The following is a 27,343-nucleotide window of genomic DNA, read 5'->3' on the forward strand; positions in this document are numbered from 1 at the left end:
AACTAGATTCTAAAATTTATATCGTATAAATGAAAAAAAAAAAAAAGATAAACATGTACATAAAATTACTAATTTATCTTTTTATAAATTTAACTTGTATCACTGCTTTTTATCTTTTATTTTTAACAATCTCATCTTAATCAACGGTTGATAATGTTTAAAAACTTTTAAAAAAGATATATTAATTAACGAGAAGGGAGGATATCATAATCACTCCATTATAATTCACCTGCCAAAATATAAGGAAACAATCCTAGAATAGTCAAACTCATGCCAAAGCCTTTGTGAGATGTTGCTTTGTTGGTTCTTAACATTAGTCAATGCGACTTGTTGATAGAACTTCCAAGATAAGGTGGCCCAAAACATGAACCTAGTAGGGTATGGAATAGTAGATATATAAACATAGTCTTACCCTCCCAAATAAAAAGGCTATTCCTAGAGTTTAATCCTGTGAACTATTGGTCAAAAGGTAACAAACCTTATCTTTGTGTCAAAGACTCTCACTAAATTGAAGGACTTCTATTTGTGGTAAATTATTCAGTTCCATGTCGACTTCTTCATGCGTTCCATTTTCAATGGGACCTGAAAGTAACACTCAACTAGCTCAAGAGCAAAGCATATTTCTCTATCACTTTGGTAACCAGTTTTCCTGACACACAGATTAAAACTCATTTACATGACGCTTTATCTAAAAAGGAATGTAGACACACTGTTCTTGTGTGGTCTCAGTTAGTCACATCCTGAACTACAGAGATCATCTAACTTTGTGCTCATTATTGCATTTCACAAGACAGCCAACAGATTGAATGCACAGTAAGAGTTGCCACCAGCCTGGAGCTTTCTTTTCTTTCACTTCAAATGAAAACAGCACTAAATTCCAAGCCTTTGAAATAACATGTCTCCATGGTTGATATTTACCCTTCAGCAACTAGCTTCCATGTATGTTACCTCATTAGTGTAGCACTGTACCTAGGCCTCTCTAAGTGGCTCAAGTTTCACCATGGCTATTTAACTAGGACCCATTAAAGCCGTACATCAATGGATTAATCTTTTAGGTCCACAAATATTAGTTATATATACAAAAGATCTTATCTTTGATACTTTTTGCTTTAAGATAAGATATGGGAGCGTTTCTTTGCCAATCTTTTCAAAAACAGTGAGACATTATTTGACAATCTTACAAGTCACATGCTTGACCCGTTTGAGGAAGAACAAACTCATCAGCTACCCATTATGACTCATGGGGTTGCATGGTGTGTTGCTCACGTGAAGATTTGGAATCATCCACAAGGCTTGTGTAAAAAACAAGCCCTCGCATGTGTCTCTCATTTGAACTGCTTGAAGATGGAAGTTAAAGAGACCCTTGATGTTTGAGAGGATAATGATGTGAGTTAGCTACTATTTAAGATAAGGGTGGTGTTTTTGTACTTGTTAATCGTTTTCAGAGAAACGACAATCCCCATGGCCGGCATGATTTAACTAAAAAACTATGCATTTGAGCTGAATTTAGAGACACGTGTATTGATGTCCAATATGTACAAGTGGAGCCTTAACATTGGATGAGGCATTTCAATTCTAAATGTGAATCCAATTAGCATATTATCTCCTGCCACATAGGATTTTAATTTCAATAAATAGTGTGCCTAGCCATTTAGTTGTAATGCAATTAGAAACTTCTAAAGAAGAACATGGGTAGAAGATATGCTAAGTGGAGGAGAATCGTCCAGCAACAAAGGGGGAAGTTTTATATCATGAGGATATGTATTTCTCTGCTTCTTAATTGGCATAAGTACTCTTAGCCAAGAGCACTTTTTTAAGTACTTTCAATTAGCTTTTAGGTAACAGGTGCTTGTGTGTATCTACTTTAATGGATTACTCTATTTGATTGTTGTAAATTAGCAATCAAGATCTTTTGTATCTAACATTTTCAAAGTGTACTTGAGGCTTGAAAATCAACCCATAAGTGTAAAGTTTCTCTCTCCCACTCTCGCTTTTTCTCTCTCCGGTCCCCCGCCACCTAGTCCCCTAGAGCAACTCTCTGTTGAGTGTATGTTTGTGTTGTCTCAAAAACATACAAATGAAAAATAATATATTCAAAGGAACCTGTTTGGTGTAATTCCTCGCTTGTGTCTTGTCTCAAGTCTTGAATATGTTTAAAAACAAACTAATTCCAGCAGAAAATAATGCTGCTTAGACAGGATTCTTAATTGTAAAAAGGTTAGTGTTCCTCTTAAGGGTATAATTAGAACCTCAAACATAGTATTATTAATAGTGATTTACAACTTCACTAGTATATGCTACATTTCTTTGTGTTTGTGTCACAGGTGAAATCCTTGCTGGAATATGCGATCAAGCTCTTCATAATAAATAAAATATTTTTGGTTGGAAAATAATCAAAACTAAGAGAATACATGCAAAGGAAGGATGATAAGGCACCAATGCACTTACTAAGCGAATATACTACATAATAAAGTCATAGAGGTGGTAAATAATTTATAGGCTAACACAGACAGGGACAGGATTGGCCATTCCTATTAGGATGAATTGCAGCAAGTCTTTTTCAAGGGTGATTTGACAAGGGGTCAATGTGACAGAGACCACTTTGGCATCTCTGATTCCACTCTTAAGGCCATTCATGTCACACCTACTACTCATTCTCACACTTTCTCCACCACCATCTTCTATATATACAAATCAAATTAAGTTCCAAGGATCTAAACATCTTTGTTGTCTAGGCATTTCTAGCATGGCAGGACACTTCTTGTCATTGAGATTTGCGAAGTCTCAGGTATGGAAACGGTGTTCCAGGCACTTCCAGGAGCAGAAAATCAGATTTTATATCATATGGAGGTGCGTAGTGATTCTTCTAAGGTGGCAGGAGCGATTATGATGATGGGTTTCTGATAATTAAGTGAAAGATTATGAAATGGGCATGTCTTGAGCTTTTTGATTATGCTCAAAGACATCATGGGTTACCAAGTTTTCCACATGATCAACTCAACCAAGTGACTCTAGGATTGAAGATATACTGTAACAATGTCAAAAGTTGCTTGGGTTTTTCTTTTTCTTCTATTCTGGGCCAGGAGTCAAGAGTAGACTACAGTGGAGGCAGGTACACAAGATGATTTTGTACACACATTTTGGTGTTTTTCTAGACGCTTGACCAACTTTTGTAATCGTAAGTTCTCATTTTAATTGACGAGAAAAGTTATGATCGTTGTCAATATTTTTGTAAGAAAATCTCTACATACTACTCCTTTTTCATTTTTTATAACCATTAAACATTCGACTACTTTAAATTAAGTCTCGTATAATATTATGAATAACAAAATTCTCTTTTGAAATTTTTATTGTAACTATTTTTATCAACTCAAACTTGAAACCGTTAATTAACGTAGAATAGTTCCCCATCGATTAATTTACATGTTTAGCGGTTTGCCAGGAGTTTTTTCTTATTTCATTTTAATACGAAAATAAGAAATTTAAAAATGATTATACTAATTCAAACGATTAAATTTATACCTATTAACAGGTTATAATAACAAATATGAAAATTTGTTTATTTTATCTATGCATACATAATTTATAAAGAGCATAATCTCTTGTCCAGCATGTCACAATCAACTTTTGTATTATAAATTTTAGGCTAAAGAGGAAAAATCTTTTAATATACTTTTTTTTTCATACGACATGTTTTTATCTCTATTTAATATTTTTATTTTTAAAAAATAAAAAATTGTTAATTTTTTGTTCATGTTAATTTTTTTCATTTCCCTTCAAATTTAAATTTTACTTACTTTTGAATTTTTCTTTTTACAATAAGTTTTCTCATCTCAAATCTCAATCACTTACTTTTTCCTTTTTTTCCTTTCTCACTTAAATCTAAATTATTTTTTTTATTTAAATTTAAATATTTTTTATATTTTTAAATTTTACTAAATTAGAAAACAACGATATAGCACGACTCAAGTAACTCAACACTCCCCTCTGCAAGTGGGGTTGCGATGACAATTCGACGATATTCATGGCATACTGTCTCGTAAAATATCCCATCACAAACCTTGAGTCACAGCGCAGGATGTTTAATTTTGCGTTTAAATGGATATAAATTTACATTTTTTTTAATGTTAATAGATATAATTTTTGCATTGAATTCATTTTTTCGGTGTAGTCAATTGATGTATTCTAAATCAATTAAAAAAAAATTATCTATGACCACTGAAGCCTACTCTCTGACTACAGGCTACTACTGATTCTTTTACCAGGTAATTATTTGTTTTTTTGAATCTTACGTTTTTGACGTTACTTTTAACATACTTCGTAGTTATTTGAATGTTAAAACTTAAAATTAGAATATAATAAAGAATAAAGTATATTTTTTTCCCTTAAAAGAAGATGCCATTACACTTTTCTTTCATCTTATTTTCAAATATATATTCCATTTGAGTCCATTTTAAGTTTTTTACAGAGAATTTTTCTATTGTGATGATTTTTTTCCTTGATGAAAAAATAAAAAAGCTTACATTTTTTATAATTATTTCTCCCTGTTAAGATTTTTTTTTATTTTGAAAATGATTAAAGTGAAATTTATATTTATCTTTCAGAGAGAGGAGTGTATGTTTTAAAATAAGAGTGTAATGTAAGCAAGGTAAAAAAAGACTGTATTTTTCTCTATAATTATTTGGTATAATATTAAAAGTTTAAATATAAAATTTAAATGTGGAATTATATAAGGTGAGAAATTAAACGTGTTTTTATAATTTTTTTTAATCAACACATTACAACCTTTAAGTTAACTGTATTATTATTATTATTATTATTATTATGATGATGATGATGAAGAAGAAGAATTAAAAGTATTGAATCTAAAAATACTAAAAGTTACAATTAAAAAAAAAACTAAAATTAACATCTCCGACTTTATTTTTTTTCCTTTTATTTGTTTGAAATGGACAGAGTACTCTTGACTTAGAATCTAGGGAATGAACCATGAAGTTTGAAGAGAGGGGATAGCAATTGACTTTACATGTAGAAATTAAGATAAATTCTTGAGCGAAAGTATTTTTAAAATAGTCTTAAACAAAATTGTTTTAAAGTAAGTAGTTTCTATAGTATTTTTATAAATTAAGAACGTATAAAATACTTTTTCGAAGTAAAACAATTGTCATGGTTAATCTTGTTTGAAAAAGAGATGTTAATTTAAAAAAAAATACATAAATATCTTTTAATACAACTCTAAGTGTATAAAATATAGAATGTGCTTTAAGTTTATATTGGATTTGTACTTCATCAATCAATTTCACAATGATAAAGTACATAAATATAATAAAAAATAATTAATATTCGTATGAAAATAAGAAAACAAATGTTTAATTAATAAGCATAATTTCGTTTGAATGAATTTAAAAAGAGAGGGTACCTTATATAATGTTGCTCCCAGTTAAAATGTACTTCATCAGTCACGAATAAAATTTGAACCTTTTCGAATTAGAATACAAGAAAAACAAAACTTTATAGAATGGAAATGAAGAGTGAAAAATCACTTTTATGTGAGAGAAAAAGGAATAAAATATTCACCATTAAACGTGACATTTATCACCCTTGTATGAACTCCCTTTTATAAACTTAGCCTCATTATAATAATTGTTCCGGATAGAATAGAGAGCTCACAACCTTGTATTCAATCCATCCTCCTCTGCAGATTTCCTCGGAGTAAGTCCCGACTTACTTTGGCCTCCCTGCATGATTAAAATAAAGACCAGAATTATTTTTTGAAAAAAGTTCGAGCATTTATGCAGGATTTACAGATACAGCTTTCAAGCAGGTAACATTAAAGCATTCTCAAACTTCAATTTTCCAGCTTAGAATCTTTGAAATTTGCGATATACATAACTTATCCCATATCCCTTGGGGCTAAAGAAACTATATCTGTAAAGAGAGAGGAAAAGAAAGCCGAACCACTCCTAGGAGTTATATCGAATAGAAAAGTAATACAAAAAAAATCACACGTTAACTCGGCATTGAAATTACTAAGCAGTTTATCTCAATATCGAAAGACTATTAAAAAAATCCACTGGTTCCCTATTACATTGATAATCTAATGGCCGTTGAGAATTCACATATCATTTTCATCACATATGATCACACAAAAGGGAGTATTTCACCGCTGAATTTTTCAATTCAATTTCCTATTGAACGTATTATTTCATTTCATGAATATAACTAATATTATTGTAAGTCCATAAAGGTCATCCTTGAATAAACTTAAGAAAATATGTGTGAAAGTTAAGAAAAGTATGACTATGAGAAAAGTAATTCCCTTCTGGAATATAAATTTCACATGGTGGTAAAGGGGATTTGATTTGGGTACCAATAATCTCAGCATTGCACCCATAACAGTGTTAAATTCATACTAATTACTCTGTTCTACTTTATCTTGAAGCATTTAACGGAAGAAAATATGCTATTTAAGACAAGATAAATCATTTCAATTCATGTTCATGTACCAATACCGTACCATATCATTTACAGTAATTTGACAAGTAGGCCATGCAAAGAGAAACGAAGATGCAGTATCCAAGTCCTCTCAAACAGAAACTTTTTCTCAATTGATGCAGAAAGTAATGGATTTCTCCGGCAAACATGCAATAAATAGACATTAAAATCATTTTTAAAAAAGTGAAATAATTGATTGCTTACTGCTCCTTTTTGGCCAGTCAACCTTCGGATTGACGGAGCCCGTGCAACTGAGGAAGCAGCTGCAGCTGCAGCCACACGTATTCTGCAACATAAAATAATATAGATAACAACATTCAAACTCAGATTTGCAGCAGTCTCATCCAACTTTTCAGAGTAAGTTTTGAAAGTATATATTCTTCATTACCTCTTATGAACATCAACATATTCATCTGTCTCATCCACAATCTCCTCCTGCACCATTGGAAACAAATACAATCAATTAGGATAAAAGGATTGACTTACTATGCAATATTGAGAATCAGAAAATATCTCAAATTACTGAAATTTACTTGCAGAAGTTCTTCAAATACATCTTCCAAAGTGATAATACCAATCACTTCCCCATCTTCAATATTTTCTGAAAAGGAACCATTTGTTGGGGAATCAGTACGTTGAAAATCAGTTAGCTTACTAATGCTGGGAAGCCTTGAAGGCTTGTCAATGTCAACAACACTTTCTGACTTCTCATCCTGCTTATGTAGTAATGGAGTAGTCAACTGTGAATCTCCACCATCCCTTTTGTTTTCTTCGTATTTCTCTTCATCAATTGTTTGATGATTTGTTTTTCCTTTTCCCCTGGCCTTAACAACAGCAGCCATATGACTACTGCCCTTTTGGAACTCATTCAGTATATCGTAGAGAGGCATGTCTGCTGGAACTCTATATGTAATATAAACCATTACACAAATTACTGATATTTGACATTAATTTTTTTAAAATAATAAGAGTATAAATTAATAAAAATCAAATGTTAAAGACATGAAACCATTCATGTGCTTCTACCTAATCATTTATGCTTTGAAGACTTTGTGGTCCTTCACAAGGTAGAGCTATATGACTAAATGGTAAGGAAGGAGCTTAATCCTTAACACCCCAATTCTTAATTAAACTAATTTTCAGCATCAGATAAATTGAGCCAGTGTATTGCCCTGCTTCAAGGCCAAAGGGCTTTTGCATAAAGAAAGGTGTGTGATAAAGATAAAAATCAGTAATGTGACTCCAGTTAACAACTTAAGCTTCTAGGAGAGTTAATCCTTTACAACAAACACACCGTGGGATTCTCCGGATGGAAACAGCACTGACTGGTGTCTCGGTTTCTGGTCGTACAGTGAGAAGACTTTTGACCTAATTTAAAAAGAATTCAGGTGAGGAAGAGGGAATTTAGAAAGTAATAAAAAGGGATAAACTAAAATAAAGTCAAAATGGTGAAGATTTAACACCCACCAGTAGAAGCCCAATAACATTTTTTGGATTTCCAGAATAGACAGGAACTCGGCTGTGCCCACGAGCAAGAATTTTACCCATTGCCTCCCTTATTTAAGATTCACAACATAATATAGGTTTAAGGGATATAAAATTGCAAGGGTGAACACATATATTTTGTATCTTCTAACCAAGAATTCTACTCCCAATATATCTTCAGCAAACAAAAAATCCTTGTATAGTAAGCAAATGAGTTCCACTACCAATTGAAGATTCATTTTCCAAACAAAATTTAATAAACTATTTACAACATACTTAAGAATACCATCCACTGTGGGACCAAATATGTTATTCAACTGCCAACTAAACCAACCACTGTCAATTGAATTGATTAATATTTGCATGCTATAGCCTATAGATAATTTAAAACGTAAATCAACAATATAAAAAGTTCATACTATGGTCTCTAAGTTCCATGTTTTCAGTGATATCGATGATGCATCATCAATCAGTTTTGGATTGATGAGGAGGATTTATTGTCTGGCATATGAGCAAACAACCCAGTTAGGAAATAGTAAGGGTATAACTGAGGCTATATGTCAAACATTTGTCTGAACAGAAACATGCACATTAAAGAATGATTGTGGATTGTCTACGGATTCCAACATTGTGCCCTTACAATCTCAAATTGGTTTATCCATATATTAGATTTCTAGCATCTTGTCCATCTGGTCTTCTTTTATGCTTTCTCAACTTTGTCTGCCCATCCAACACTTCACACTTCCTCAACAAACTTGCAGCTCATCAAAAGGGTGGATATACCTGTGGCTACTGTGTGTGTGTGTGTGTGCATGTGTGTGTCTCAGGTATTAAAACGATGAGACAGGAAGTACTCAACAAGATAAGAATGAACTTCATGGCAGGGGAAGAATGCTTCAAAGTTCAAATATTTATCCCAAGAGAAACATTTACATTGTAATGAAAGAACCACATTTGATAATTGCAAGAATAATATTTACAGTACATTATTAATACAAGAAATAATTTAACCCCAGGCAAGTGAAAAAAAAAAAAAGAACAATAAAACACAAGTTCAAACCAAATGAATAAATTTAATGAAGAAAAACTAAGCTGCGTTGAGATACTGACCAGTCCAATTTTGAATTAACATCCAAAGAAAAAGTTGATTCAATAGGAGTCATAGCTGCTTCAGCAGTCTGGCCAAAGATAAAAATAATAAGGGGAGAAAGGAAATTTTCATACAAGTACACTGCAAAAAGGATACAGAAGATATACCTTTCACAAGTTAAATAATACCGCATGATCATTAACAATGAGGTAAAATACAGAGAAAACTGAAGTATGAAGAACACTATATTATTTGGAGAACACAAGATCACTGGAAGTGGATAGGAAAATTTGTGCTAAGGATTGATACTTTGATAGACCTCATAAGAATAATTTAAAAAATAAGATGATTTTTTAAGCAACCGGTGCCATGTTTCCACATTTCATCCCATCAATATGGTTTGAAATAGGAGAGAAACTTCAAACTCTGATGCATTGAATCTCATAAATTGCAAATTGTATTGCACTGTTATATAATGAAAAACAGATAGATAAGTTGACATCCAAATATATTGTAGGCAAAATGTGGTATTTGCCTTTTCAGTTAAATCTAGAGCTCCACTAATAATTGTTGTCTCATCATGTGTAAGCTCACCGCCTTTCCCAGCCTGAAAACAAGAAAATTCAAAATTTATGAATCAAACACCAGTGACTATAAAGGCAATATCTGGGTAATTTCACCAATTTTTACATGACAGGTTCCTCAATTAAATCACAATAGTAATTATTTATTATTTTTATACCTCCTTGCTATGGATGGAGACAAGAGCTTTTAATTGAGCTCGCCTAAATAAAGCCTCATTATGCCCCAATAGCCAATCTAGAACCTGGAACAAATATCAGTGAGAAAAAGAAAACTTGTGGCATGATCATTCTATAAGTTATGACATCAACATTTTGAAGGGGTTATTTGACTTAGAAAGACTGATGCCTAGTTTTCAGCCAAAGGGCATGCATATGGCACTGCTCATTTTCTAACAAACTGACACATTCTTTTAAACCAAGCAAAACTAGAAAAAGCCCATAAACCAAATGCATATTTTCAGGAAGTTTCCGCTTTCATGGAAACATCATAAGATGATATGCTATTAATTTTCACTTTTTCATTCTCTACTTAATTATATTATATTGGTTATCAAATAGAGTGGAAATAAATATCACTCCTACTGGTTAATGCATAATCAACCACATCAACAGTTCATATGCAAGAAAGGACTGGTAATATAACCTAGGTATGATAAGTCACCTTTCCGATGGGATAAGCAACTGGGTAACAAATTATCATTAAAATTCGCACAAGCCATACGAAGTTGGCACCTACAGCAAGGCCATATCTACTACAAATTGCTTGTGGAATAACCTGAAACCAAAGAGGCATCAATAGTTTAAAGAGAAGAGAGACACGACAGGATGTAAAAAAGGACTTCAAAATATTCATTGGGTACAATAATTGATGCTAAAACATGAAAGATAGCACAGTCACATACCTCCCCAAAAAACAGAACGAATGTCACAGAGAGAATGATAGCAACAAACTGATTGAACAGCTTATCTAGGTATAACGGAAGGGCCTGCAATTGCAAGTTTCAAACTCAACAGTTGTTTAAAAGTTAGGCATGATTTAGGAATCAGCATGAACTGTAAGCAAGCATAATCAATAAACACAATATCAAGCACAAATACTCATACAACCACTCAGCTACACAGCATTGTTTTAAGTTATGCCCCTACAACTATCTGTAAGAAGCTATCTTAATAGAAGTCCTCACTCCTGAGTGATTTCTAAAACCATCGTACGAAACACAATTAATTCACTGAGTTATAACAACCTATCCTCCAACTAAAAAAAAAAAACGCACCTTATTCTAACTGAGAAATAAAAATTTATACGAAAAGGAGCATTGCAATCCAATTACCTCCATGGCAGCAGCATTACACAGAAGCAGAGTCACGAGAAGTTGATGTTGTTTTTGAACCACAGGTAGTATAACCGCTGCATGCACACACACACAGGCACAAAATCTTAGATACAAACTCTACAACTAACAAAGAAAAGCACGTTCACGACAGTCTGCTCGAAACTTCGTAATCCGATAAGATTAAACGAAAATTCAACGACGCGCAAGGCTGAAGAAAGAGAAAATGGAATCGAAGAAGGAACAATAAGAGAGGAAAAACCTGCTTGCTTTTTCTCGGAAGGAGAACCGCTGCGTTGAAGAATCTCGAGGTCGACGAGGCCAAGAGACATCAGACCTAGGGTTAGACCGGACATGATTCCGGCGAAAATGACGAGGAAACAGGATATTCCGGCATAGATGAACCACCATACCGATCCGAAGGGTATGCCTTCAGGGCCAGCGAGTTGGTCCCGAGTCAGTAACCGAGTCAACATTAACGTACTCACCACATTCATCGTCGTCATTCCTCTGATTTTCTTCTTCGTCCTCCTCTGCCTTCTCTTTCACTGCAACTCGTACTACGCATCCACCTCCCAGGACACGTGGCGGAATCAAGTACCTTTTCATTTGGATGCGTGGATTCTTCTTTCACGTGGACTACGATACACGGTGATTCTGATTCCCTCTAGTTCTTGATCCATCCTGGCCATCCAACCTCGGAACGTTTCGGAAAATTTCGTTTCGTTGAAGATAATTGTGAAAATACATGGGTGTTGTTAACTTGTGATATATATTTTTTATTAAAATCTATATTAAATTTTATGATAAAGGTATTTTTATATATTAGCAAAAAAAAAGGTATTTTTATAATTTTTTAAATAATATCCTAAGAATATACTAGTTACTATTTGTCAAAATATATAAATCAAGAATGACAATTTTTATTATTTTATTCTTATATATTTTTTATATCATTATTCTTATATTTTTTTTTAGAAGAGGAAGAAAAATGTTTTTATATATTTATATAAATTTTTAAATTATATTAATTATTAATTTCATTTATTAAATAATTTAAATTATTTGAAAAGTTAAATAAATAAACACTATTAGTAAACAATGAATGATTAAAATTTTAATGAAATATAACAGAATGATTAATTTGTAGTTTATATAAAATTTTTGTCTTAATGTAAAAATACAATAATAGATGTTACTAACATTCATGATCGTGTGTGTAGGTGAATCTCAGTTTTAACTTTTTGTTATCATGACATCAAAATCATAAGATTGAAAAGTACATTATTTTTAGCCGATTCAAAGTCCAGCATATTTATTATTATTCTTGGTGACAGGTATTATTAGGATATTTGTTAAAAGATTAATTTTAATTCATTTATAGAATAGTTTTATATATTTTTATTATTTTTAATATATTTTTAGAAACATTTGGTTATATATAATTATTTATATTTTATTGTTTTTCAACAATTAATATAATAAAATATTAATTAAAAATAAATTTAAAATATTATTTTTAAAAATAATACATTAACTACTTTTTAAAAAATTTTAATCTATAAATATGATTTTGTTGAAAGAGTTCTATTATAAAAAACTAAAATAAACATTTTATTAAAAATTGTATTATATTGTGTTAAAAAGTGCACTTTAAATTTCTTAATTAGTGCTTTAATAGTAGTTAACATTATATATTATTGTTGTTGTTATAAAATCTTAATGAAAATTTTTGTATTTACAGTATCACATTTTAATGAAAAATGCAAATTCATATTTTTAGAATGCTACTTAAGGATAAAAAATATAAATTTTTAATAGCAAAATATATATATATATATATATATATATATATTATTAGAAATTCAATGCTACAATGCATTAATTTTTATGATTATGTTTTTTAATAAAAAATTACTATTTATTTATTTATTTTTAATTAATGTCAAAAAATTTATTTATATTAAAATTTTATTTTAAAATTAATATTTACTTTTATTATGTTAATTATTAAAATAAAATTGTATTTTTTTACTAAAAACAATAACGCAAATACATTTAAATTTTGCCCTATTTTGTTGTTAGAATAACAACACATAGTAATGCAGTGAGAAAATATTATTTAACACATTTTTATGTGTAAGAAAATAATAACTATGGTGTAAAAATATTTTAATTAATGTACATTATAAGATACGCAATTGATTATTGATTTTTTTAATGTATATTCAAGGTATATAACATGAACGTATATATATAATAATTTTTATTAAGAAATAAAAATATAATATAATAATAATAATAATAATAATAATAATAGTATTATTATTATTATTATTTTAATAGATTTTATTATTTATTAATTTTTTACAATACATTTTAACGCACAAATAGAAAAAACTTTTAATTATTGCTTAAATTTTAGTGTTGTAAAAAAATCTTATAGAGCGTGTAGATCAAACTTGATTGAATATTGGTCAGGGAAAGGGGACTATGGTATGTCAATTGGTGGAAGAGGAATGGTGATACGTTGGTCATTAACTTTTTAATTCGTTTTTTTGTTCATTAATTACATCGTATTTTAACCTTTTTTTTTAACGTAAAACACTTATTTTTTGTGCAAGTCGTCGTCTTTCTTTTTTTTTTTTAAAAGAAAATACTATTTTTCTTCACGTCTAGGTTTGTTATTGGCTTCATTTTTTATTAAGTATCATTTGTTGAGACTCAATCATTGAGAAATACCTCGTTCTTCTGTGGCAAGTATGCTTATGGCGCTTGTTTTTTATTGGCGTCGGAAATAGTGGTGTATTGAGTAAACTTCCAAGTATTTATTTTTGAATTCATTGAGAGACAATTTTTAAAATAAATTTTCGAAAAGGAGTGGATATTACCTCAAAATTTAGTTTCTTGAACTGTTTTTGGAATACTAAGAAACTTAATTTCCAAAATGCATGTTATAATGATCCAATGAAAATTAAGTTCTGAAATATAACTTTTCGATATGTTGATAAACTAAAAATTTTGTGGTTTTTTTTTTCATTAGATATAAATTCGTCATCAAATTTGTGGTTTTCAATTAAACCATCGTTAATATCCTAAATCACTTTAGTATTGTTAGTCCACTCTTCTATGTGTAGACATGAAAAGCTTATAAACACCTAATAATGTTTAGATGGAGAAGATGTCTTTAACTTCAACCTTCTTTATTTATAATATTGGATGGTAGGTAAAGATTTTATCTATTTATACATTGTGTAATATACTCGATTACCCAATTTAGTATAGTATCGTATCCATTTATATGTTGTGTAATATACTAAAATCATTCTTAAACATGGGCTATTCAAAAGCTTACATTACAATTTTCGTATTATTGTCAAATTCTTTTTATTGGTGTGTAAGTTTTATTGTTGTGCATAATTTTATCATAAGAATGTTTTTCTATGATTAAGGATATTTTAGAAATAAAAACTAAAAAAAACTATTGAAAAAAAGATGCAAGGAGTAAAACAATTGAGGAGCAAAAAGTATCCTCCAAATACTTTCTTCAGATGATTCTATAGTTATGGGCCAAAGGTTTTGTTAATGGGACTGCATCACTAATCAGGTCCATTATGAGAAAAATTCTCCCCAAAATAACATACCTTATGATTGTAGTAACTAAACCCAAACTATTACGACAACTTAATTAGATTCATCAAGAATTGGTCAAGCCCCCATCAATTTATTAAATTTTATTTGCCTTTGACCATATATACTTTGATTTCTTTTTTATTCGTTGTGTACTAATGCAATGCTTTTCTTATTTAACATTTTTTGTATGTAAGTATTACATTAAGCATGTTAATTTATTCTTATTTGACAAAAAGATTTCAAAAAATATCTTTACAATGCGTAAAGTTTCATGAAAATGAACCAAGAAAGGAAACTCTTTTTTATAGAAAATGTTTATAGTTTGTTATTTATATTGACACTACGCTAAAAAGGAGATGTAAGAGTTATTATATTTTAAATTAGAAAACATTTAGAACTGTTCTAAAATTTCACACGTGTATTATTGTTAAAAGAGTAGTTAAACAACTGCTCTTTAAAGTAAATTATGGGTTTAAATTGCAAATCTGAAATTTAAAATTTATTTCTTTGTGAGATTTTTTATTACAAACTAAAATTAATTTATTGTTACGTTTAAATTTTAATTTATAGGTCTGATATTTAAATTATTTTTATTTTTATCACAAATTAAAATTAAATCTTGAGTTTATACATTGTGTTTAACCGAACAATCTACATCTACATAGACCAAATACAAATAAATAAATAAAAAATTAGTGGGATAATTTATCGTTAATAGAAAGATAAAAAATGAATGAATAAATGAATAATTCATTGTTAATAAAGAAAAAAAAAAGAAATAATAGAAAGAATTGTGAAAAAGATATTTACAAATGTGAAAAAAATATCAATTTATTAGCGTAAAAAATAAAAAAAATAAGTTGAGTGTATTTCATTTATAAAAGTTAAAGACTTTGAAAGTGTATTTCTTTGTTAATCATACTTCAAGAGTTATTATAGAGAGTATTTTTTTTTGTTAATCACTCTTTTAAGAGTTATTTTAAAAAGCGATTAATAACTCATTTCTAACGTAGCAGCTTACTGTGGAGTTTACCTATTTTGCCTATCCTCAATTTAAAGAGGATTTAATATGTACCCCGTGTAGTTTTGGTGTACCGGTAGAGTCGATAGTTAAAACCATTATTATACTTACTAATAAAATAAAATAAAAAGGTTCGGATCAAAAGTTTACTAATAAAATGACAATTTAAAATATAGATCAAGATTATTATTTCTATTTTTCATCTATCATTTTTTAAGAAAATATTTATTTGCTGTGTTAAAATTTTAAGACAGTCAATCTGACCTTTAATTTCATTGAAATAAAATAAAATATGAAAAAATGCAGTTCAAGAACAATACGATGGTCCTCAATGAAACTCAATCTTTTATTTCTGTCATATGTCGAACAAATTGTTTTCTAGTGCACTGCTATCGATGATTGAGAACTAGCGGAACATTATTCTTATCCATCTTTATATAATAAATCTGATTTTATTTTTTTACTTAATTATTTAAATTATATATAGTCATCTTATAATTTAAATGTTTTTAATTAATTGTTCATATTTTGAATACATATGCAATGACAAGATACTCATTAGTATTTTGTTTAAAATTATATTGTAAATATCTCTTTTTTATTTTCTTATTGAGGTTCTTAGAGTGTACGTCCCTCAAGTTTATTAAAAATTGTCCATTGAACTTATAATTATTTAAGTTTTAATTTGATCAGATACACAAGTGGATGGCGACAGTTATTACAATTTCAATTTTCAAATATAAACGTCAGAAATATAATGTAAATTCTATCACATATATATTCTTTTAATTTTGTTATAGATGTTGCTTAGAATGTCCCTACCAAGTTTATTTTCAAACGACTGAAAAGTTTATCTAATAAATAATAATTGATATTTATGTCACTATATGTCGGTACTAACAGTGTAATTCAGGCATTATATTTGATGTTCTCTTTGTTTCTGTTGTTAGAAATTGAAATTTTGAGCTTACAGTGATTTGATGAGATTAGACTAGTTGTAGATTCTAGTACCAGTCCATAACCGTGTTTGTTCCCTCTCATTGAATCTTTTGCTATCAGCTTACGCGTTTTTAATTTAGTTGTGAGAATCAACTAATGGGGACTACAAATATCTCTCACACCCACTAAAGACACATGCTCCGAAGAAGACCTAGCAAAATGCAACAAATTAGCCCAAAACAAACCAAAGTAAGAGCTGGGACAGTGGGGTAGAGAAAAAAGGGTCAAAACAAAATGCACGATTTATGCTTTGGATAGAGTTATACACGAAACAAAACAAGTACACAAGGGATATACGAAGGAAATAATAAAGCGATCAAACGGCAATAGTCAATAGGTGGCCCACAATAAATAGGGCATTACTCAAAATTGGGGTGAACATATGACCCAAATAGGAAGTTCGTAGCCACACTTTTTGACTTTTTGATGCGTTTGCATGTTTTGGCAAAAGCATGCACACGTGCAGTATTTGGCTGGTATTTGACGTTACAGGAGTGGTTAGAGAGTCAGTGAGAGAGGTGCATCCAAGTGTGCATTTTGAACAAGCTATTAAATGACGCACCGTCCGTATAACACTCCCACATACTTAGAACCTGCTCCAAACTGGACTCAGATCAGTCCTCATGCTAAAAATGTCGTGTCATATAAGGGCAAAGTCTATGGTCAATTATCGCACGGACGGTTTAGACAAATAGATTTTGTTAAAAATAACACAACTGGGGATTCGGATTTATTTTAATGATGTGAAGATGTCGAATCGACGTTGTATTACAAATGAGATTGTTGATTACGGTCGGAGGCATGGACGGCCATGCTTCATTTTCCAACCTGATTTTAATAAAGTTTATGTATGATTTTGTTTGTTGGGATTCTCTACACTGCATTTTTTGGTATATTGGACTACAGTGACAAGGGAAGACACTGAATTCGAACGTACCTCGTTTTCTCCTCCGTATCAATGTTAGTTAATAACAATCCACAAGAGAGTTCAAAATCTTCAGGAGATGTAGACAAAGAGATCCTATGGTACTTTTCTTGTTCCTAATAATAATAGAGACGGGCTTTAAGGTACGTTTATATTCACGTTTTAATGTGCATTGCTTGAAAAACTAAGTTTTTAACTTGGAAAATCTTTGTTAAGATGTCTAAGAAATCGTAAAAATAACTTCACATTCAGTTTATCTTCATATCCAAATAAACGCTTTATGACTTGCTTAGAAGGCCAAAAATTAAGAGTATTTTCATGGCTCCCGGTCATTACAGTAGACTGAGACTCTTATAACGTCAATTACTCAAGGACTGTTCAAGATAAGATAAGTCTTTTTTTAGCAATTAAGATAAAAAATAACTAAAAATAATTAAAAATAAAAATAAACTATAACCCTTTTTAGCATTTTATTGTATAAATTGCTAAAATATGTTGCAATATTTAGTAACTGATTATTTAAATAATCACCAAGAAAGAGTTTTTTTAGTGATTATTATAATCACTTCCTAAGAAAAGAGTTTTTAAATTTCTTATTTTTTTACATCCTCGCCTCGCTTTTTTTTTTTTTTTTTTTTTTTGTCTTTTATTTGTTTATCTTTGACGAAGCCCTTTTCCTTCCCTTTATCATTGTCTCTTTTTTACTAATTTAACTTCCATTCTCTCTCAACATCATTGTTGAATTCTTCCTCATCATTCTCGTTCTTTCTTAATGTCATCTAAATTCCTTGCTTAAAAGCCTTATAATTTTACACAACGTTTCATTACTACTATCAAAACCATTTTTACCACACTCGTTATCTCTCAACATTGTTAAAGTTTTTCTGTCTCCTGTATCTTATCTCTTCTCTTCCAATCTATTTTCAATGTAGTGGTTGTGAAAAATTACTAACATTATTTGGTAGAACTTTACACCACTATGTTCACATATAAAGTTAGATGTTTATTTATTTATTTTTTATTACGTGATGTAGTACATTACTGATTTTAGAGGCAAGTATTGCACTCCAAATCGATTAATAAAGTCAAGAAAAAATAGACATACTATACATTTGAGAATTACCTTAACTAAACATTTAGTATTGTTATTTTTATATATTTGGTTTAGATATTTTGATTAAAATTCGTAACTTTATTTAAAAATTCAAGGGACATTCAAGGAGTTTTGCAAATTAAATTTTGTTGTTGTATATTTTTATTATTATTTATTAGGTGTTTTATCATTGTAAATTTAGACAAAATCAAAAATAAAATATTAGTTAAAAATAGTATAATTTCTTAATAGTTTTAAAAAATAAAAAATATTATTTTTTGAGTATATGAATAAATCTCTAAGAAAGATAACTTGACAAATACTTCTATTCTAAATGATTTTTTTAATAATATCGTTATATAACTGTTAAAAAGAATTATATACTTTAATGAATCTCAAGATTATTAAATAGGGCCCAAAATATTTTCAATTGACTAAATCAACAACTTGACTAATATGGTCATTGGCTACGGAGCTTCTCAACTAGAGACTCTCTACTAACTAAATAATTTGCTTTCTGAATCAAGCCTATGATCCATCAACTTTTCTCAACTCACTTAATCTCGGTTAATTCCCTTTCTGCTATTTTTGACTTAATAACTACTTCTACTTCAAATTTAAGAAACCTGTGTAGAAAAGCAAGTTAAGAATATTATATAAATTAAAAATATGAAAGAAGATGTCAAACCAAACAGTGCAAGTGCAAGAGAACGTATGGGAGAGGTCGACGAGAGACTTACCCTTAGCCGTTAGTGATTTCATTGTCCATTCCAAACCTCACGTAATATTTATGCATTTTTATTTAAAAAACAATTAAAATCAATTAATCTTTATAATTTTTTGGGTGAATTAATTTTTGTTTGATTAATTTATAGATTTCAGTTTCTTATAGATATTTTTAATTAATTAAGTTATTGTAAGTTAGAAGTTTGAATTTGGGATTTGTCGCTTTGAGAAAAGATTTTACTCACTACCACCTCCAAGTCCAACTCAAGAATTAAAATCAAACTTTTGCTTGTGAGGATTTCTAATCAAGCATGCATATGTATACACACACAAATGTGTATATAAGAGTAAATATAATTTTTTAGATTTTAAATAATTTTTTATTATCTACTGAATTATATTGAAAACATATGTAAACAACATTGACGATAAATTAACTATTTCAAAACATAAGATTATGTAAAAAAAATAATAGTGAAATATGTACTTGATTTTGTGTCTTAAATTTAATTTTCATAAAATTTAACATTTATACAATTATTTTGATGTCATAATATTATTGTTAATTGTAAATTTTTTTACTAATTAAATTACCTCCACTAGCTCGAGTCCGCCATAAATATATATTTCATATTGAAAAAATCAGTTATTTTTTCCGTATTTGTTTGTGCAATCAAATTTAATACTAATTATTACATTAACTGTCTTCTTACAAAGTTGATTCTCAATCTCTAGTTTTGCGAAATTATGAGTATTGGTTGTATATTTTTTCCTTTTTAATTCAAATGAAAATATATCAATGAATTTGAGATTAAAAGGAACGATATGCAAGGTTAATGAAATAGTTAATTTGAATTTGATTTTTAAAAATATCAAATAAAAACAATGCGTGTCATTTCTTAAGAAAAACTAGGATAAGAAATTGTTTTTATCAGATAAACGCTTTTTAATTTAATAAATAGAAATAGATGTCGAACAATTTCATCCTAAATGTTTAGGTTAAAATAGTTTAATTACTTAAATTTTAAATGTCTTAGTTGTATTCTTTAAATGATTTAGAGGGTTTATTAGAACTGGATTTCCAACATTATGTCGGGTTGGCTTAGGACAAAGGTGCCATAACATTTATTTGATGAAATATTAACGTTTCGTGAATCAAAGTAGAATAATATATTGTCCTCGTGTATACTCAGATTTAATGATAATCACACAGATGGCGATTGATAGAGATACTGTTATATCATATGTTGTCGTTCACATACGTACCTTTGATCTTTATGTAGTGGAATGCGCGCCGTAAAAGAAGTATCAAATATAGTGACGATACACTCGAGTTCATTTCAACAATATACTTCTATCTAAATAGAATTGGGAACCATACCAACTCGCCCGATGATCATTCCGAGACAAAGGGGATTTATGGATCCTATCTCAATCAATCTTTAACTTTCTTATAATTATGATCACTCAGGAAAAAAGGGGACAATAACGTAGGGGAAGGAGGACAAATTCATAGTACTCTTTCGCTTACCCTTCGTGGCTGGCATTTTGTACCATGTCGAACTCATGACCTACAAAGATATTATATCCATGCATACAAACCCATTGCACTTTTTCCCTAATCTTTCTTTTATTAGGGAAAAAGTGCAATGGGTTTGAGATTACTAGAAGATGCATTTAGAATGTATCCCCATGCGCTCGTCTATTACTTTAGATTCATACCGAATTTGGATTCTTTGGTGTTACTTGACTAGTCTTTTTGTAGAAAGAAGCCACAACAGTGTGAGAGAGAGATGGCATTTGTGATGACAAATGACACGGAAGAGCATGAAAGCTGTAGGGCAGAAATGTTTTATCTTCCTCTTCGTTCGCCTTTACTTTGTTTATTCCCATCAAGCATCTCTCAATTCAGGAAGCACCCGTCTGTGGTGTTGTTCAAATTTAATTCTTGTTCCCACACCCAGCGCATGAATGCATATAAAATATTTACTTTATTTAAGCTCTAAGTTACTCCCATTCTATGTAGAGCAAAATCAAGAAATAAGTGTCAACTTAAATATCTATATTATTTAATATTTTTTTATAAAATATGATATTGATCCATCTGACAATTGAATTATTTTATATTATCTTTACAATCATATATATTAAATTTTACATAATTTTAATATTTAGTTTATAAATATATTATTTATAATTTAATATTTACTTATATTTTAAAAATATAAGATACATTAAAATTAAATAATATGATAAAATACTTATTAGTTTTATTTTTTTATCAAATTTATTTATTTAATAAAAACTTTCAAATTATTATTGAATTAATTAATTTTATATTTTATAAAAGTTATTAAGTAATATTTAAATTTAATGCTTAATGATAACATATTTGATTATATATATAACAAACCGCTACCGATGAACTTAAGTTCATGGCTTGTCATACACGTATGACTTCGCATAAGAAATTGATAGTTTTCATAAGATTTTTTTTTCTTTTGGGTTCTATATATGATTCTATATGTAAGAAGTTTGGTTCTGTTTTATTGACTAAAAAATCATATATTTTGGGTTTCTGTACGAAACCTAAGAAGAATAAAAACGCAGAGTTTAAGCATAATGGTTCAGATTAGTGACATATTTAGTATTTAAAATATCGTGATACAATTTGAATGTTGCTCACACATGTATAATATATATCGCATTTCGTTAATAATGATTTCTGTCGATCTCAATATACACTGATCCACCGATATATCGAGGCTTGTAACGAACCCTGTTGGCAGCAATGTTAATTATATTGATAATATACTACAAGTTGACGTTGTGTTCCGGCATTTACAAATGTCAGCCACGAGAAGCCCTAAGTAACCTTATTAATTGATAATGATATCTATTAATTAAAATATAGATAATTTGGTAGTGATGAAATGCATATAAATCACTTTCATACAGTTACTGAACTGATAAGAACAGATACTATACTTTTATATTATAACCTTTGGAAAATATATTCTATGCATGTTTGATGTGGACCAAGATGCTCATGGAAGCGTTGGAAAATCATTACTCGTACTGTCTTTTTTTTTTTTTTCTCTTTTCTTTTTATATAAGATGCAAAGGCAAGACTATGCCTCTTTACTAAAGGTGATTTTGACCACACATATATATGCATTGTTAGTTAACATATATATGTGTGTGTGTGTGTGTTTTCAAGGATTTCCCAGATATAGTACAAGCAATTGTTTTTGTAAAATTCTCTATACTCGAAAGGGGAGGTAGGGGAATTAAAAGCGAAAGTGCTTAAGAACAAAAGATGTATTTTTTTTCAATATGCCCGTAATGGGTCCACTTTAACCTTTAAAATATGGGGTGGTGAGTGGGAGTATAAAGGCAAGCTGTGTGTTATATATTGGTTGGAATCATGAGAGATGAAGAAGACATAGGGCTTCTGCGAGAGTATTGCCCCCACCTTTTTAAATAACCTTTCCCCCCTTTTGTCTCTTTTTCCAGATTCCCTATTCACTTAGCATAAGAATATGATGGATAATTCATTGAATACTTTTACTGACATATTGATTTATAAAATATATAGAAACTTGTCTACGTAATTAAGTTAATAATAAAAGAGGCAGTTAAACGTGAATAATATATTGTGGAGGAATTGTATACCGCATTCTAAAAGTTTAGTATAAACTTTAGAGGAATTGTACCCATCATTAGTCGAAAATGATGAGAACCCAGCTCAACTCATGTTGATCTATGGATGGATCGATATCACATTATCAAGGACGTTCAACTCAATCAAATCATACGTCCCTGTTTGTTGCACTGGGGTTGGCCTCGTTCCTCACCCGCTCGATCTTGAATAGACGGTGATTGAGAGTGCATTAAGTGGATGAAGCGGACACATATCTTATTCATGTGTGTGTATATATATATATATAATAAATGTACGTAGTGGAGTACATGTTATAATGTGTCATTTTCATGGTGGGAAGGAGGCACGGCCTTACACAAGTCCAATCTGGGATCCGCAGAAAATGGCACATGAAAAGACCGAAACGCCATTCCCTTCTCCTCTGGTCCCCACCACCATTAGTGGGACATGGGACTTATACTCCCATTCCATCACCTATCAATCAGTAACTGTGATCAAATTCAACCTTTTAAATTGGACCCACCAAAGAGCCAACTTTAATCGATCATGCTTGATGCAGGCGCACCACAAACTATCAGTACGGATCGCTCACTAAAAGGTCTAGCTCCCCATTGCGCAAAGTAAATACTTTTTTCATCTTTCACTTTATAAACTTACAAATCAATTTTTATAAATTAAAAAATATTTTTTTTAATTTCTAAATATTTTTTGTTTAATTTTTTTAAAATTTAAAAAGATAAATTATTTTGAATTTATAAATAAAATTCTTATCTTTTATATATATATATTTATCTCTTTAATCTCTTCTATTCCTTTCTATCTCCAAGAATAAACCCCTATAAAACATTTTCGATATACTATTGTTTACAGTTATACAACAACTCATCCACTTTAACCGTCTTTCCCGGATCCCAATATTGCTTCTCCACTGTACGGCCGCCAAATATAGGTACTTCGATGTTCAGATGCAAATTTTACATTATGCTATTGCTTGTGCTTATGGAAGAACAAAATTTAATTGATAGACAATAATTTTTTTATATATAAATTAACATTTTTATTTTTCTTTTTTAAATAAAAGGTTTTTCTTTTATGGGATTTGTTTATGGAAAGGTTTTTTAATTTGTGTTCAATATTTATGATTTATAATTTAAAATAATATTCATTTAAGACTCAAATATATTTTTGTTGACTGTGTTATTCCTGCCAGAAACTTAATTTATATTTTTTAAGTATTATCTTTGGTTCTATTTATAAAAAATAACTATCTAAATTATTTTAATCTTAAATATAAGAAAATTAAATGTATTAATTGTTAAAATCTTTGTATACTCTTATTTATTATAAGTTGTGTTTGATGAAGTTCTCATTATTCATTTAATATACAACATATTAATTTGACCATTTAATACTATGAATATTTACGAAATAGAGTATAAATTTATGAAATTAACTACTTTTTACTGATCTTAGGTACTTGTTCTTATAAATAACAGTAATGGTGGTATAATTTAAGACATAGCAACTATAACTCAAACATAAACTAAGAATTTCACTTCATCTTTTTGTTTTATGATTTTGAGTCTACTCAAACTCTCAGTTGATTAAGATACGAAAAACCTGTTTCCTTAAAATTTGTTTTTAAAAGTGTGCCCTATGATAAATTTTGTTAAGATGTATCACAACTTTACAATGGCTAAAAAACAATCGAAACTGCAGGGTTTAAGAAGAAAGAAATAAGAATAAAAATTTCTACTGCTATAACGATTATATTTTATATTTAATGGAGATTAAAATGGTAATGAACTTTCTTCCTCTACTATTTTTCTTGCAAAACAAATTTGTACTCCTATAAAAAAATATTTCTTCCAAACGAAAGTTACGAGTCCTAATGCATTGATAGTGATGGCAAGTGAGTAATCATCCTTCAATTTTTTTTCTTGAATATTTACCAATCACACCGGCTTTCACAATATAAGAAGTATATAAGATTATCTTTTTAAGTGTCAAAAGATAAAAAAATTCCGTCACATCAGTATCCAATTTAACAAGCATTTCCCGAGCGCAACTGTAACACCGCAGGTCCACAGCATTAGCCAACAAAGCAGCGATAGTATATGCTATGCTCCATTAACATATTTAATTAATTTATACGAATACACTTAAGTATTCTTGATACTGATGTAACCCAAAAAAAAATTACATTTTCCATATATATATATATATATATATATATATATATTATATTTATATTTATATTTATAGTAAGTAAAACATTTACTACCAATGACATGACCTGAAAAAAAGAAAAAGAAAAAGAAAAAGATGTGGGAATGGCATAGCGTTGAAGCATGCGCGCTTTGTGTATAGATTCTCCGGCCCTACCTCTAATGGGTAGCAGCCATTGCTACCTTGGGCGGCGGCGGCGGCGTAGAAACAGCGGCGATTACATCTTTGGTTGACATAATTCCGGCGGGAACATGCGTTTCCTCGTAAAGAAACTTGTGAAGTATTGCTAAACTCCTGGCGAGGACGTGATGGTGCCACGTGTCCTCACAGCCGCTATTGAGGACCGCCTCGGTGGCGTCGAGATGGTGCATGGTCCGTTTCCACAAACCGTGCAAGCGATGAATCTTCTGAAGCTGGCGATTGGCGAGCGTGCAGTTGTTAACCTTGATCCTAGCAATGGCAGCTTCTAGAAGCTTCTTTTTGGTTTTCTCATCGGCGGAAGAAGCCTCTGCTCTGAGAAAATCGTCGAATTCGGGGACCCCAATGGCCCTTCGGATCCCTTTGGTGTAATCGGCGTGAGGTTGGAAGAATTGACGAACCTCGTCGACTTGGCCAGCTTCGATCATGCGGTCCACACGTGTGCGGAGGGAGGAATGAAGCACTGGGAGGGACACGTCGACCCAGAGGAAACAACACTCATACCTTAGCCTAAACTGCGTGTGATGGTTCACCAACGCGTCTATGTAAGAGTTGGACCCGCCAGCAATGATGGGTAAGCCATCCCTTTCCACAATGGAATCGATGGCCAAAGTAGCGTAGCGACAGAACTCGTTGGCTGTGAAATTTAAATTAGGATCAATTGTGCCAAGCAGATGATGTGGGACTCCACCACACTCTTCTTCACTCACCTTATTGGTCGTGATGTCAAGACCTTTGTAAACTTGCATTTTATCTGAGTTCACTATCTCCGCTGGATACAAGTGTTTTGCCACGTCTATGGCCAACTTCGTCTTGCCGGTTCCCGTGGCCCCCATTATCACTACCACCTTATCCTTCCTTTGCTTAAACAACGCCTCCATCGTTAATCCCTTTTGGAAATTTACTAGGGGTAGCTCTTGCTTGCAGGCACACGCTGATATTGAGATTTTCATTTTCTTTCACTATACCTGCACACGTTGATCAAACATTTACTTTATGTAATAAACCACTATAACCTATCCACCTCATACTTATTAATTTATATACAATTTGTTAATTACCACGAGATATTTTTGTTCAACCTATTACATATCAATTTTAATCCATCAGCAAATGGATAAGCATACAATACACACGACTAGGAAAGAGAAATTTTATATTTCGTGTGTGTGTCATGAAATCAAACTTGCTTTTTATATTTTCCTTAACTTAACACACTCAATTAAAAAGGAATCTACCAAGGGAAAGGAGAGAGGAGATAAAAACAAACAAGCTCAGGCTGCAAGCAACGGCATGTATGTTTAGGATAAGATATATACGAATTATAAGGGAAATGAATGATATTTGACTTCCGAAACAGAGCTTAAAGCAGGGGATGAACAAAGTAGTTAACAGTATAGTAACAATGAAAAAGTAAATAAAAAATACAGTAGCCCACATGTAATTAAAATGGACCACCGTAAGTGTACGTACCGTCACTGTCAAATTAAGATGCGACGAGCAGCGGAAAAGGATATAAAAAAGGTAGTAGATGGTGCAGCTTGGGAGAGGAGGAGTGCGTGAATTAAAGAGTATGATGATGATGAATTTGTTATGAATATGAATTGGGGTGATAGAAGTAGTAGTTTAAGGAGACGTTATGCGAAGGAAGCGTTTGGAAAGCGATGTATTAGTGAGTGATCACTGATTTTGTGGCGTAGCAAAGGAACGCCATAGTGGTATTTATACTAAGAAGAGTTGTGGAGGCCCACCTTCGGGGGTTTCGCATGAAAAAGGTGCATGCTTTCCCATTCCTGGAATTCAACAAATTAGAGTAATAAAATGAGATAAGAAGTTAATGAGTTACTAATACAACACGTAAGAGGCACTA

The 27,343-nt window shown here is 30.5% G+C and overlaps 2 protein-coding genes across 3 annotated transcripts; both read right to left on the reverse strand.

Annotated features, from left to right (window-relative positions):
* Window positions 1–5,375: 5,375 nt before the first annotated feature.
* On the reverse strand, window positions 5,376–11,725 carry LOC113864067 (DUF21 domain-containing protein At4g14240-like). Of its 2 annotated transcripts, none has more exons than XM_027497803.1 (13): window positions 11,248–11,725; window positions 10,986–11,062; window positions 10,557–10,640; window positions 10,316–10,429; window positions 9,813–9,896; window positions 9,606–9,677; window positions 9,091–9,158; window positions 7,963–8,050; window positions 7,790–7,863; window positions 7,029–7,398; window positions 6,884–6,930; window positions 6,700–6,781; window positions 5,376–5,738 (listed from the first exon to the last, which is right to left on the reverse strand). In XM_027497803.1, exons 1-13 carry the CDS (start codon window positions 11,489–11,491, stop codon window positions 5,667–5,669), a joined length of 1,476 nt encoding a protein of 491 aa, XP_027353604.1. In that variant the 5' UTR covers window positions 11,492–11,725; the 3' UTR covers window positions 5,376–5,666. The 2 variants fall into 2 exon arrangements, 1 of the variants encoding a protein (XP_027353604.1); XR_003504687.1 differs by having other exon boundaries at window positions 5,687–5,738; window positions 7,151–7,398; window positions 11,248–11,558.
* Window positions 11,726–25,388: 13,663 nt separating this feature from the next.
* Window positions 25,389–27,051, reverse strand: LOC113852975 (adenylate isopentenyltransferase 5, chloroplastic-like). The gene is made up of 2 exons (XM_027483402.1): window positions 26,947–27,051; window positions 25,389–26,441 (listed from the first exon to the last, which is right to left on the reverse strand). Exon 2 carries the CDS (start codon window positions 26,424–26,426, stop codon window positions 25,434–25,436), a length of 993 nt encoding a protein of 330 aa, XP_027339203.1. The 5' UTR covers window positions 26,427–26,441; window positions 26,947–27,051; the 3' UTR covers window positions 25,389–25,433.
* Window positions 27,052–27,343: the final 292 nt, after the last annotated feature.

The sequence above is a fragment of the Abrus precatorius genome, unplaced genomic scaffold (genome assembly GCF_003935025.1).
Source record: "Abrus precatorius isolate BTA unplaced genomic scaffold, Abrus_2018 Scaffold10, whole genome shotgun sequence".
Classification (NCBI taxonomy): Eukaryota; Viridiplantae; Streptophyta; class Magnoliopsida; order Fabales; family Fabaceae; genus Abrus; species Abrus precatorius.